Below are 14,909 nucleotides of genomic sequence, written 5' to 3' on the forward strand. Positions count from 1 at the left end.
GGCTCCATTGAATTCAATGGGCAAACATCGTTCTTCTCTGCCACAGCTGTTACAGCTGTGGCAGAGAAGAAGAATTTGTCTTCTATATGTTCTCAATGGGGTCGGCGCTGCTGCCGCCGGCCCCATTGAGCACATATAGAGAAGAGAACAGGAATCGCAGATCGCAGATAGGTGCGATCTGCGATTTCTGTTCTATAATTTATCGGACGAGCGCATAAAAAGCGCTCATGTGTCCGATACAGTTGCAAAGCAATGGTTTTATAAAATCGCCGGACGCATGCGCAAATCGCGGCAAAAAACGCCCGTCTGACTAAGGCCTAATAGGCCTTTAGTGTGAAAATACACACTAAGATAGAGCATGCTGCGTTATTTTTCACACACTCGAAATGTGAACACAAAAACAAAAAATTAGAATTAACCCATTGAAATCAATTGGTTCCATTCTCTGCATATTGCGTATGCAAATATGCACACAAATGTCCATGTTAAGTATCCCTAAAACACAGGTTAAGAACAAAATTCAATTCCTAATCAACTAGTGTAGTAAGATCAAACAAATGCCTCTTTCAAAATGTGGAATGTCTTCTAATTTCATGAGAATGAAACATATTCATTTGCTTTTTGGTTATTAATGTAATAGAGCAAGTAAGAACAAATGGTAACCGCAGAAAAAAAGTTAACATATTTATTTAATCTAATTTTAAAAATTGTCTTTTTTTATAAAGACACTGTTATACAGTTCCTGGAGCTACAGTAGGTCATCTTAGGCTGGGCTCACACAACGCAATGACATGCGCACTTGCTGTATGCCGCCAATTCCCATTCACTATCCTGGCATGTATGCGCATGTAATACGTGCCAAGATAGAACATGCTGCATTTTTTTGTGTGTGTAATATGTGCGTGAAAAAAAGTTGGTGCCAGCGGCCCAATACAAATCAATGTGCTACTGGCATTGCGTGTTGCACACAGGAAAATTGTGTGTGTGCCACGCAATGACAACACACCAATGGGAGAGCGGCCTTAGGTAGAGAGAATGAAAATACTGTAGATGGTCTGGGGTCAGTCGTTAATAAAATGTACAGATGTGTCCTTCCTTCACTTGTCTCTGAACTCAACAAATCCCAAGATGAATAATAAGGGATGATAACAAACATGTACAAAAAACCATATCTATCCGGAAAATGCCATCCGTCACTCATAGGCTCCCATGTTAAAAAACCCACATACCTTTGACTTATATGTGTTGCCAGATGGGTGTACCAGATGGCTGTCTCCATCAACTATATGTTCTGCTCCAGGGATAGCAACTGCAATCTATGTGTATATATATATATATATATATATATATATATATACACACACACATACATACATACATACACACACACACACACACACACACATATACACAGTGGGGGAAAAATATTTAGTCAGATACCAATTGTACAAGTTCTCCCACTTAAAAAGATGAGAGAGGCCGGGGGCGTGGCTTGGAGAGGCACCGGAACGGCAGCAAATCTTTAGGCTCCGTTTGGAAACAGGCACTTCTAGCCATAAAAAGCACTGTTGGAGGTGGAAAACCGCAAAAGCAGATAAACGAACCTACCAGGACAGCATGTCAGCAAGAAGGAGAGGCTCGAAACCAGTGCCGACAAAGCTGGAGTCCTTCTTTGTGGCACGTGGGTCTCCCTCTGCAATGGCCGCACAGGAGATCCTGCCGGCAGCCCGCAAGGGCCGGGAGCAAGTGACTGACAGCCGCTCTGCACTAGAAACCACAGCGGAGGAGACTGCATCTGACAGCTCTGCCGGAGCGACCAGAGGCTCTCAGCACACATCAGCTATACCGAAAGGCACAAGAGAAAGGTCAGTGAATGGGGGGAAAAACATTGCCAAGGGACCCCCTGCACCCAAAATGGCGCTGACCACGTTGCCACACAGAATGAGAACCCCCACAAGCAGCCCAGAAAAGCAGAAGCTGAGAATATCTCAGACTGCTGAGAGTGATCCGGAGGCTGAACACTTACATGTGATAGCGGAGGAGAGAGAAACAGATAACCCTGCAGAGGCAGCCGGAGGCTCACAGTATAACACAGCCACAACGGGAGGCTCAAAAGACAGAGCAGTGAATGGGGGGAAAAACAATGCCAAGGGGGCCCTTACACACACACTAAGAACCCCCACAAGCAGCCCAGAAAAACAGAGGCAGAAGATGTCTCAAAATGCTGAAAGTGTTTCAGGAGCTGATTATCTCCATGAAAAAGGAGACGACAAAGAATTAGATAACCTCACTGCATCAAACAAACCGGTGACTGAGCTGTATATAAAGGAAATAGTGTTGGCGCTGAGAAACACCATACAAGCAGACATTTCAATGTTAACCTCGACAGTAAACTCCTCCATTCGGGACATTAACAACAAAATAGAAAAACATGATAAAAAACTGGAGGAAGTGGTGGGCTCGCATAACTCATTAATCGACTCCCACTACGATCTAGAAGAAAAAGTTAACAAACTGCAACTCAAACTATCCGATTTAGAGGATAGAAATCGACGCAACAACGTCAAAATAAGAGGGATACCCGAAAATGTCTCCAATGCGGAAATCGTAAACTACATTACACGATTTATGCAGACCATGCTTCCCAACACGCCAATGCAAGAATTCAAGATAGATAGGGCCCACAGATTACCGCGCCCAAAATTCCTTAAAGAGGAATACCCCAGAGACGTTATAGCTCGAATTCATTATTTTGGCGCAAAAGAAGCCCTAATGAACGCAACAAGAAAGCTCCAACCCCTGCCAAACCCATACTCTGAATTGCGAATATTCGCTGACCTATCGCAATCCACCTTGGAAGCGAGGAGAAGCTTCGCAGCGATCACTGCCTCCTTAAGAAAAGCCAATATCCAGTACAAATGGGGATTTCCCACAAAAATTATAGTTACAAAAGAAGGAAGGACCCATATCCTCCAAGACCCTAAATCTGCGACAGACACCCTAAACTCTTGGGGAATTACACTGCAAAATTTATCCTATACAAACGCCAACACAGAAAAAAACAGACGCCAGCATCACACCAGCCGGAGCTCCTCACCCCCGGAATGATTCAGAAGACCTCACCTCCAATAGATACAAAACAACGTCTCATGAAGTGCCTGCTCAAGACAGCTGAACTTTTTCTCCCCCCACCGAAAAATGCAAGTTCTAACTTGCCCTGTATTTGTCAGTTTAATCCTCAACATTCTGACTCTCACGCCAAACGCATCCGTGTGTTCTGGCCCTACACAAAATGAGGATATTGTTTGGTTCTCTTTTTTTTGTTATCTTGTTTCCTCAGGCATTCGCGCATCACAGGAATTCCCAAGTCTCCAGCTTTGCCGCCACCCACCATCCACATGGCGGTGAAAGTCCTATCGCTTAACGCCAACGGCTTGAACTCGCCATTCAAGAGAAGATCTGCGTGGAAAGAGGCAATTATGCAAAATGTTGACATTATGTGTATCCAGGAGACCCACTTGTTAGAAGTAGATAAAAGCAGAATGTCCCATAGAATGTTTCCGCAGGTCTTATTTGCTTGTGCCCCAAAAAAACAGGCGGGTGTGATGGTGGCATTCCGAGACAGAGCTCCGTTCACCATCAATAAACAGATTGGTGACCCGAAGGGTCGCTATTTAATCTTAGTAGGTTCCCTTAGGAATACAAAAATAACCTTAGTAAACACATATGTAACAAATTCAAAGCAAATTAATTTTCTTAACAAACTCAAAAAAAAAATTAACCAAGTATCGGAAGGTCCAATAATGATAAATGGTGACTTCAACCTAGTACCTGATAGAGAACTCGACACTACAAACCCAAAACTTAAAAGAAATGCCACCCTGGGAGAATGGCTACACAAAAATGCGCTTTATGATACGTTCCGGTGCTCCAACGCCTCTGCAAAAGAATACTCACACTATTCAAATAGACACAGATCCTTCTCGCGCATAGACTTATGTCTAGTTGAGAGGAAACTCTTAGCATCAATACAAAAAGCGGAGGTTGGGACGGCTACTTGGTCCGACCACGCACCAATCATAACAACACTGAATGTAAGGGGCCTTGGAGCACCGACTAAATCATGGAGGAATAACACTTATTTAATGAGCATTCCCAAATACAGGGAAAAAATACAAGAAGCATTAACTGAATACTTTAAATTCAATGCCATCCCACAAACAGACCCAGCAATGGTGTGGACCGCCCATAAGGCATACATAAGAGGAATTTTAATAAAACTAGGCTCCAAATACAAAAGAGATAAAACAAAAAAAACAGATGAAATTTTAACCCAAATACAACTGAAGGAATCCCTTTTAAAAGTTTCCCCAGACCAAAACACACATACCGAATTACATAAATTGAGACTGGCCCTACGAAAAACATTACTAGGGGATTTTGACAGAGAAATTACTGCTCAACGAGCGGACAGCTATTCAGCAATTAATAGGCCATCCAAATGGATGGCAAATCTGATTAAAAGAAAAACAATAAAAGCAAATATTCCCTACATTTGGAATTTCCAGGACAAAAAACAAAAACTATCGAACCCCAAACATATTGCAGACAATTTTTGCTCTTTCTACAGCAAACTTTATAACTTGAAAAATGATCCCCAAACAAAACAACCAGACAAGGAATCAATCAATGCTTTCTTGCAAAAGGTTAACCTACCGAAGCTATCATCCTTACAAACGGACCTCTTGGACGCCCCGTTCTCCGTCTCGGAAATAATAGACACCATAGCATCCCTAAAGAACCAGAAAGCCCCTGGGCCGGACGGGTATTCAGCAGAGTACTATAAAAACTTCTTACCTCAACTTTCAACCCATATCACTAACACATTTAACAAGATCAAAGAAAGAGGCTTCTTCCCACAAGAGATGCTGCAGGCCACAATTGTAGTCCTACCAAAACCTGGAAAGGTACCAAATACACCAACTAACTTCCGTCCTATATCATTACTTAATACCGATACTAAGATCTACGCTAAAACGTTGGCCCGTAGAATGGTGGACATACTCCCAGACATAATACACTCTGACCAAATGGGGTTTGTAAAGGGGAGACAGGCCTCGGACGGCACACGGAAAATTCTAAATCTAATACATTCAATAGAAACATCTAAGGTGCCGTCAATAATGCTGGCCCTGGACGCCGAAAAGGCATTTGACCGAGTCCATTGGGAGTACATCTTTGAGACAATGAAAAAATTTGGTTTTGGAGAAAACACGATAAGTGCCGTCCGGGCCCTGTATTCAGCCCCCACAGCCACTGTTTGGGTGGATGGTACCCTGTCGGTCCCCCTATCAATCTCGAATGGCACAAGGCAGGGTTGCCCATTGTCTCCTATTTTGTACGTGCTGGCTATAGAGCCACTAGCAGAACTAATTCGCACCTCCTCTGAAATAAAGGGAATCCCAATAAATCACAGACAATACAAAATAGGATTATTCGCTGACGATGTCATTTTGACACTGACCCGCCCCCTAGAATCTTTAAGAATGGCATGTAAAATAATCAACCAATTTAGTAATGTATCTCTATACAAGTTGAATATAGACAAGTCCCTTATTCTAGGTCTGGGGGTATCTACAAACCTAGAAAATGCAATACGGGCGGAATTTCCCTTTGAGTGGAAAAAAAAAGGCATACCCTACTTGGGAATAACGTTGACACCATCCATCAGAGACATAGAACTAGAAAATTACCCCAAACTGCTTAACTCCACCCAGAAAGTAATTGACCATTTATCAGGTTTAAAACTGTCATGGATGGGCAAGATCACATCCTACAAAATGAAAGTCCTCCCACTAGTCCTGTACCATTTTAGAACCTTACCACTTATTATCTCCAAGCTTACAATTTCTAAACTCCAAAAACAACTAAACAACTTTTTATGGAGTGGAAAGAAACCACGTTTAGCCCTGTCAATATTAGCACTCCACCGGAAAAAGGGAGGAGCGGGAGTACCAAATCTAAGGGCATACTACGAAGCTAATATACTAAACCAAACTAGACAATTAATCAGGACCAACAACACAGTAGGCTGGCCCAATGTAGAAAAAAGCTATATAAATGATCTACCTGGACAGGCACTAATGCTTGCTACTTCAATAGATGGTTTAATATTCCCAAAAAGCATAGACACCCAACTTAAAAACATTCCCCCTACATTACAAGCCGCGATCCAAACATGGAAAGAACTCACTAAAAAAATAAGCATATCCGATGAAACGGAATTTCCTCGCATACCTATCGAGACACTCAATCTATTTTTACCTAACTGTGATATGAAACCGTGGAGCGTTAGAGGAGTCAGATACGTAGAGGACTTAACATCCAAGAGAGAAATTAAAAGCTTTACAGAAATAAGTACTGTCTATGGCCTCCCGCAGAGCGAAAAATTTACATACCTTAGAATCTGCTCTCTCTTAAGAGAGAAACCCTTACACAAAGTAAAACTCCCGACCACAATCATTAAAAAAATTCTCACAAACCCTCTCGAAGGTAAATCGGAGACAAGAGACTATTATGACATACTAACCAACAACAAAGCAATGACAAAAAAAACATACATGTCGAACTGGGAACTAGAACTCAAAGAAAAGATACCTCTGGATCAATGGTCCAGCTCGAATACGTTAATGACAAAATCCACTATGGGACTTAACATACTAGAAGTACAAACCAAAATTAACCTAAGATGGTACTACAACCCATCACTTTTATACAATAGATCGAACCTGGGAGATGGTTTGTGCTGGAGAGGCTGCGGCCAAAAAGGCACATTATCACATATTTTTTGGTCCTGCCCAACACTAAAAGTATATTGGGAAAACATAACCATGTTCTTACAAAGCACATTGAAGTGCTACATACCTAAAGACGCCAAAATGTATATATTGCTGATGGGCTTGGAAACGTTTCCTAAACAGATAAGATATGTACTTGCTCACTCCCTAATGACCGCCAAATCCATAATAGCAAGACACTGGAAAAATCCATTACCCCCAGACATAGAAGAATTTAAAAGACGTATGGACGAACAATATATTTTTGAAAAATGGTTGGCGTTCCGGAATAAGAACACCAAAAAATTTAATGAGACCTGGGAGACTTGGAGAATATCCTTAAAAAAGTAACAGTTGAATCACACAGATGCGTGAAGCCTTGTTACTGAGTTTGTTCATATGTTATATGTTCGTTGCAAAATATGTGTGGAATACAGGTTGTTAGAGGAACACAACGATTACGCTAAGTGTAAGTTATAGAAAATAGTACATGACTATACCATAACCACAATATAAGAATGTGCAATAAAATCTCAATAGAGTACTACCCTATATAGCACAGAGTGGTTACCATACCAGTTACATATTTTGATTGTAAAGTTGTGGAATGTTACCAATTGTTGTAGTAAAGTAACTTAATCAAAATACTAACACAAATAGCACAGTCTGAATCTGATACTAAATATTCGTTGATTATGTGCAAATCTCTTATGCTACTATGTACCAATGACTTGTATGATTGTTAAAATTAATAAAAAAATCTAATGTTTAAAAAAAAAAAAAAAAAAGATGAGAGAGGCCTGTAATTGACATCATAGGTAGACCTCAACTATGAGAGACAACATGAGAAAACACATCCAGAAAATCACATTGTCTGATTTTTAACGAATTTATTTGCAAATTATGGTGGAAAATAAGTATTTGGTCACCTACAAACAAGCAAGATTTCTGGGTCTCACAGACCTGTAACTTCTTCTTTAAGAGGCTCCTCTGTCCTCCACTTATTACCTGTAGTAATGGCACCTGTTTGAACTTGTTATCAGTATAAAAGACACCTGTCCACAACCTCAAGCAGTCACACTCCAAACTCCACTATGGTGAAGACCAAAGAGCTGTCGAAGGACACCAGAAACAAAATTGTAGCCCTGCACCAGACTGGGAAGACTGAATCTGCAATAGGCAAGCAGCTTGGTGTGAAGGAATCAACTGTGGGAGCAATAATTAGAAAATGGAAGAGATACAAGACCACTGATAATCTCCCTCGATCTGGGGCTCCACGCAAGATCTCACCACGTGGGGTCAAAATGATCACAAGAATGGTGAGCAAAAATCCCAGAACCACATGGGGGAACCTAGTGAATGACCTGCAGTGAGCTGGGACCAACATAACAAAGGCTACCATCAGTAACACACTACGCTGCCAGGGACTCAGATCCTGCAGTGCCAGACGTGCCCCCCTGCTTAAGCCAGTACATGTCTGGGGCCGAGTGAAGTTTGCTAGAGAGCATTTGGATGATCCAGAAGAGTATTGGGAGAATGTCATATGGTCAGATGAAACCAAAGTAGAACTGTTTGGCAGAAACACAACTCATCGTGTTTGGAGGAGAAAGAATGCTGAGTTGTATCCAAAGAGCACCATACCTACTGTGAAGCATGGGGGTGGGAACATCATGCTTTGGGACTGTTTCTCTGCAAAGGGACCAGGACGACTTATCTGTATACATGAAAGAATTAATGGGGCCATGTATTGTGAGATTTTGAGTGCAAATCTCCTTCCATCAGCAAGGGCACTGAAGATGAAACATGGCTGGGTCTTTCAGCATGACAATTATTCCAAGCACACCGCCATGGCAACAAAGGAGTGGCTTCGTAAGAAGCAATTCAAGGTCCTGGAGTGGCCTAGCCAGTCTCCAGATCTCAACGCTATAGAAAACCTTTGGAGGGAGATGAAAGTCCGTGTTGCCCAGCGACAGCCCCAAAACATCACTGCTCTTGAGGAGATCGGCATAGAGGAATGGGCCAACATACCAGCAACAGTGTGTGCCAACCTTGTGAGGACTTACAGAAAACGTTTGACCTCTGTCATCGCCAATAAAGGATATATAACAAAGTATTGAGATGAACTTTTGTTATTGACCAAATACCTATTTTCCCCCATGATTTGCAAATAAATTCATTAAAAATCAGACAATGGGATTTTCTGGATGTGTTTTCTCATGTTGTCTCTCATAGTTGAGGTCTACCTATGATGTCAATTACAGGCCTCTCAGCTTTTTAAGTGGGAGAACTTGTACAATTGGTATCTGACTAAATACTTTTTTTTTGCTCCACTGTATATACATATAAATATATATAATTCATGCAATTATGTGTAATTATGAATAATAGTTAAAATACAAAGGCATCAGCTATTTTAATACACAAATTAACAAATGGAGATTCCTTAGTTGTCTTATTCTTTCTGCTTGCACAGCTCAATGCTTCTCTTTGCTGTTATATACTTTAGGATGTACCATGATTACACGAGGCTTAAAGGGATTGTCCGAGTTGTATCTTGCTGCAACCCCTTCCCTATGCAGTAACATTCGAAATACTCATATACTCACCTCTCCCCGCTCCCGCTGTGTCCCCCCGTTGCAGTCTATGTTTACAGATGCAGTCCCGCTTGGTTTACAGGACGTCACATTGATTGCAGCCAATAACAGAGCTCAGCAATGTATAACTGATCTCTATTGGCTGCAGCCCATGTGACGTTCCATAAACTGGGTGGACTGCAGCTGTTAATACAGACGAAGGGGAAGACAGTAGGGAGAGGTGAGTTGTGTTACTGCACGGGGAAGGGGTTGTGCTGAGATATTGCAACTTGGACAACCCCTTTTAAGTTTGAAATTTGTTCAATCAAGATTTTGCCACTTAGTGAAACAGTCGTTGTGGACAGTCGTCAGTCATCAGCAGATGATTGATGAAAAAGTGTACATTTTACGATGTAGGCTTGTGTTTGATTGACAGAGGGATCTTCACGCTATTTGCATGGATGTGGATGATGTGAGGCATGAAGTTTGCTGTACATGCTATGGTGATGAGTGAGTGTGAGGCACAAACCAAACTACATCAGTCTCAGATGTATATTTATTAGATATACTTACTTTACTGAATGTTTAAGATTATATTGAATTAGCATCATACCAAACTACATAATTTAACAAAACTAAAACTATGTTTTTTCTCAGCTTCACACATCCTGAGATATGTGTTCTGAGATGAACAGCTTTGGGAAAAGCAACGTAATTTTGGGAGATGTACAATAAATGCCATATTTGTCAGTGCTTGTGATATGAATTGCAGACTTTCAAGGATTATGTTATCATGTTGTAATAATGTCTTGAATTTTTTACTTGAGAAATTGGATTCCTTAAATGGTCACTTAAGACAGCTAAAAATGCAGGACACAGGTCATATAATGGTCAGAAATAGTGCTGTTCCTTCTGTACAGACATAGCAGCTTATTTTAAAAAGTCATCTGAAAGTTCAAGTATGCATTAAAAGATTTATGACAAGTTAAAGGTAAAGCATCTGTATTCTTGCCATCAAAGATAGCAGAAACCCAGAAAGACTTCATTAAAAAAAGAAGTTAACAGAGGCTTAAACCAGATGTGCCAAATTATAGTTATTTCCTTTCCACAGGCTTTAACGCAGCAATTTCTGACACTCTCTCGGAAATTGAATGGAACGGCAAGCTTTTAGTGCCCTCATTCTTGGGATCAGAAGGGGCCCCAGCAATCAGACCCCTGCGATCATAAAGTTATCCCATATTTTGTATATCCTATATAACTTTATACTTAGCACAAACCCTTTAATGGTGCATGTTCTATGCAACCACTCCTGCACTATTAATTTACAGGTCCTTGGAGTTCTGACATTTTATTTGGACGAGTATGTTATTTGAGATTTTACAATGATGAACTGGCATGCTTATTGAAATGTTTTGTGAAATGTATTAATATGGCATTCAGTGCAATGTGAATTTCTTTATTTCTAAGGCTATACACAATTGGATTTAACAATGGAGTAACTACTGTATAAAGCAATGATAGTGCTTTGCTAATGTTAAATATTTGCTTTCGAGATGGTGCTACATACATAATAATAAGAGTCCCATAATAAGTGGCTACAACAGCAAGATGAGAACTACATGTGGAAAATGCCTTTTTTCTCCCATTTGATGAAGGGATCTTGTAAATATTGTAAAGAATCATACAATACGTTGTGATAATAAATACAAAGGGAAATAATGTTAATAGAGATGCAAATATAAAGGATTCAATTTCTATTATAAATTTGTTTGAACAGGAAAGTTCTATAAGAGGTGAAAGATCACAAAAGAAATTATCTATTACATTTGGACCACAAAAATGTGACTTGCATAGTAAAATAAGAGTTACCATTGATATTGTTAAACCAGCTAACCAAGCCCATGTGGCAGTTTGGAAGCACATTTGAAAGTTCATAAGAGAAGAGTAATGTAGAGGTCTACATATCGCCAAATATCGGTCATATGACATTATTGCAAGGAGCAAACATTCAGTTGTGGCTGTAGAGCTGAAGAAGTAATATTGAGTCAGACACCCAGGAAGCGATATAGAACCATCTTCTGAAAGCAAGTTGTCTAACATGTTGGGGACAATATTTGTGGTGAAAACAACCTCAGATATAGATAGGTTGCAAAGGAAGAAATACATTGGAGAATGAAGACGAGCATTGGTTGCCACCAGTAAGATTATCAAAAGATTTCCAGATAATGTGAAAATGTATATAAGGAGAAATAAAACAAAAACAAAGATTCTAAAGCTGTGAAGATTTTTAAATCCAACAAGCATGAATTCAGTTGTGTTTATATTTTCCGGATGCATCTTCTTGACTGTATGTTTAATAAAAAGGTACAAATGTACCTATACGCATAACATAAAACAAGTCTAATTGATATCCACAATACCTACTGCAATATTATATTTGCAGTGGAGGTAATTCATAGTAAAAAACAATATTTTATATTTAAACTTTACTTAATGTGAATGTTAATATATTCTATTGCATTGGTAATTAAAGGGGATTTATGAGAAAACAAGAGTTTGCTGTTGTCCAGGGTTTGCTGTGTCTTCTTTCCAAGTGAATAGGGCAAAACTAGGCACAGTCCATGAATAGGAGGGGTTCTGTTTCTGGGGGAAAAAAAGCATGCCTTTTTTTTCTATGCTCAGACAATTTTTTTCAAATTACAGAAAGAGAGCTAAAATGGATCAGGTTAAGAGCAGGCCAACCAAAGTAATTAAAAGAATAGGTGAAATGCAGGACCATTAATGATTAAGCGTGAGTATTGAGGAAAGGTATCATCAACACCATAGAAGAGCACTTCTGCCTGCACTTACCATTATTGGGAGTTTAGAACCCTACTGATTGATTATTAAGATCAATGAAGTAACAATATGCAGTAAGCTGCTAAACTCCCCTAGCCATGTATGTGGTGTCCATGCACTGTCTAATTCGAGTTTCACCTGAGCCTCTTGATCGTAACTCACTTTCTCGGCTAGTGTACACTAAATATCCATTCACAGGTTGTTATTTCATTAGTCTTAATATGCATAGAACTAAATACACAGTGGCACTGCAAACTCATTGCATATTCAAAAGAAATTCTAAAACAAACAGCTTGGTTTCATTCCTGAAGGTTCATATCTTCTTTCAGGGCTCATTTCTTTGCATGGGCAGAAAACTTTCGTAGCACATCTTGAAGGTTCTTAGAATGTTAGAATGTATATGAAAAAATACTCTGCTTCCTGTATCAAGTGTTAGAATATGCAGTACTATGCTGTGATATAATCCAGGCTTCTATTTAAATTCTCCCTTGCAATTCATTGGGGGAAAAGAAAGAAATTTAACCAATTAGGCAGAAATTACAATTTATTGAAATAGTCACAAAGCACATTTATTTATTTACTTAATAATTAATCCCAGTGATAGCAATCTAACATTTCTACAAAAAACATAATGATTAGAGATGAGCGAGCGTACTCCTCCGAGCTTGATGCTCGTTCGAGTATTAGGGTGTTCGAGATGCTCGCTACTCGAGGCGAGCACCACGCGGTGCTCGACTCCATTACATTTCTTTCCCTGAGAAATGTGTGCGCTTTTCTGGCCAATAGAAGCACAGGGAAGGCATTACAACTTTCTCCTGTGACATTCCAGCCCTATCCCACCCCCCTGCAGTGAGTGGCTGGGGAGATCAGATGACACCCGAGTATTTAAATCTGCCCCGCCCGCGGCTCGCAACAGATGCATGCTGACAGATCAGGGAAAGTGCTGCTGATGCTGCTATAGGGAGAGTGTTAGGTTTAATTTCAGTCTTCAAGAACCCCAACGGTCCTTCTTAGGGCCACATCTGACCGTCTGCAGTTCTGTTGAGGCTGCTTTTAGCAGTGTTGCACATTTTTTTTTGTATATCGGGCGTGCAGAGCATTGCGTCCTCGGTCTGCAGTCATTTTACAGAGTATAGCGGCAGTACTGGTGAGGCAGGGTCAGTGGTACAGGGAAAGAGGTATACTGGCTTTATAGGCAGTGGGCTTTTTCAAAAACATACTATATTTGGGCTGCCTGTGACTGTCTTCAGTTTACTGCGTGTCTGCTGGGGGTAGTAGTCGCTAATTAATACCCAGCTAAGCCTAACAGCAGGCTTGCGCATAATTGTTTCCTGGCTCCACTGTGCGTTCCATAACATCATTGTCATCATCCCGCCACAGGGAAACAGTACACATTATATCCGCTGCATGCGGTGTCTCTGGTTTTTCACCTCACCATTTTAAAAAATTGAGGCAAAATACTTAAGGCCTACCACTGGGCTTTGTCCACTTCACTGGTTCTGCGCTGTGCATTGCAGCAGCTCAGTCATACGCACCTAGGTCTCACTACAGGCTTGCGCATAATTGTTTCCTGGCTCCGCTGTGCGTTTCGTAACATCATTGTCATCATCCCGCCACAGGGAAACAGTACACATTATATCAGCTGCATGTGGTGTCTTTGGTTTTTTACCTCACCATTTTACCTGCCAGTGTCTATGTATTAAAAACCCCGGTCAGACTGTGGCATGCAGTGTGTGCCGAAGCCCTGCATTTCATCTCACGTTACCTCAGCTGTGCTGGGCAATGCAATGGGAATTATTTATGTACCGCCGGTGGCTCCCTGGGACCCACCTATGCTGTCGGTCCACACGGAGTTGCAACTGCATGTGTCTACTTATAAAGAACCCCAGTCTGACTGGGGCATGCAGTGTGGGCCGAAGCCCACCTGCATTTCATCTGACGTTACCTCAGCTGTGCTGGGCAATGCAATGGGATATATTCATGTACCGCCGGTGGCTTCCTGGGACCCACCCATGCTGTCGGTCCACACGGAGTTGTAACTACATGTGTCCACTTCTAAAGAACCCCACTCTGACTGGGGCATGCACTGTGGCCCGAAGCACACCTGTATTGTATGTGACAATAGCTCTGCTGAGCAGGGCACTGCAATGGGATATATTTATGTACCGCTGGTGGGTTCCAGGGAGCCACCCATGCTGTGGGTCCACAGGGACTTCACATTAGGGATTTGTACCTGCCAGTGTCTATGTATTAAAAACCCCGGTCAGACTGGGGCATTCAGTGTGGGCCGAAGCCCACCTGCATTTAATCGGACGTTACCTCAGCTGTGATGGGCAATGCAATGGGATATATTTATGTACCGCCGGTGGCTTCCTGGGACCCACCCATGCTGTGGGTCCACACGGAGTTGTAACCACTTCTAAAGAACCCCAGTCTGACTGGGGCATGCAGTGTGGGCCGAAGCCCACCTGCATTAAACATGACATTACCTCAGCTGTGCTGGGCACTGCAATGGGATATATTTATGTACCGCCGGTGGGTTCCAGGGAGCCACCCACATTAGGGATTTGTACCTGCCTGTGACTATTTATAAAAACATGAGGCCAGCGTGTGGCATGAGGGCAGCTGAAGGCTGCGCAGGGACACTTTGGTGTGCGCTGTG

The 14,909-nt window shown here is 41.4% G+C and overlaps 1 protein-coding gene across 1 annotated transcript; it reads right to left on the bottom strand.

The window, feature by feature from the left end:
• Positions 1-10,786: 10,786 nt before the first annotated feature.
• On the bottom strand, positions 10,787-11,746 carry LOC136628830 (olfactory receptor 11A1-like). Its single transcript, XM_066604922.1, has one exon. The coding sequence runs from the start codon at positions 11,744-11,746 to the stop codon at positions 10,787-10,789; it is 960 nt and encodes a 319-aa protein (XP_066461019.1).
• Between the last annotated feature and the right edge of the window lie 3,163 nt (positions 11,747-14,909).

Source organism: Eleutherodactylus coqui, chromosome 5 (assembly GCF_035609145.1).
Source record: "Eleutherodactylus coqui strain aEleCoq1 chromosome 5, aEleCoq1.hap1, whole genome shotgun sequence".
NCBI lineage: Eukaryota > Metazoa > Chordata > Amphibia > Anura > Eleutherodactylidae > Eleutherodactylus > Eleutherodactylus coqui.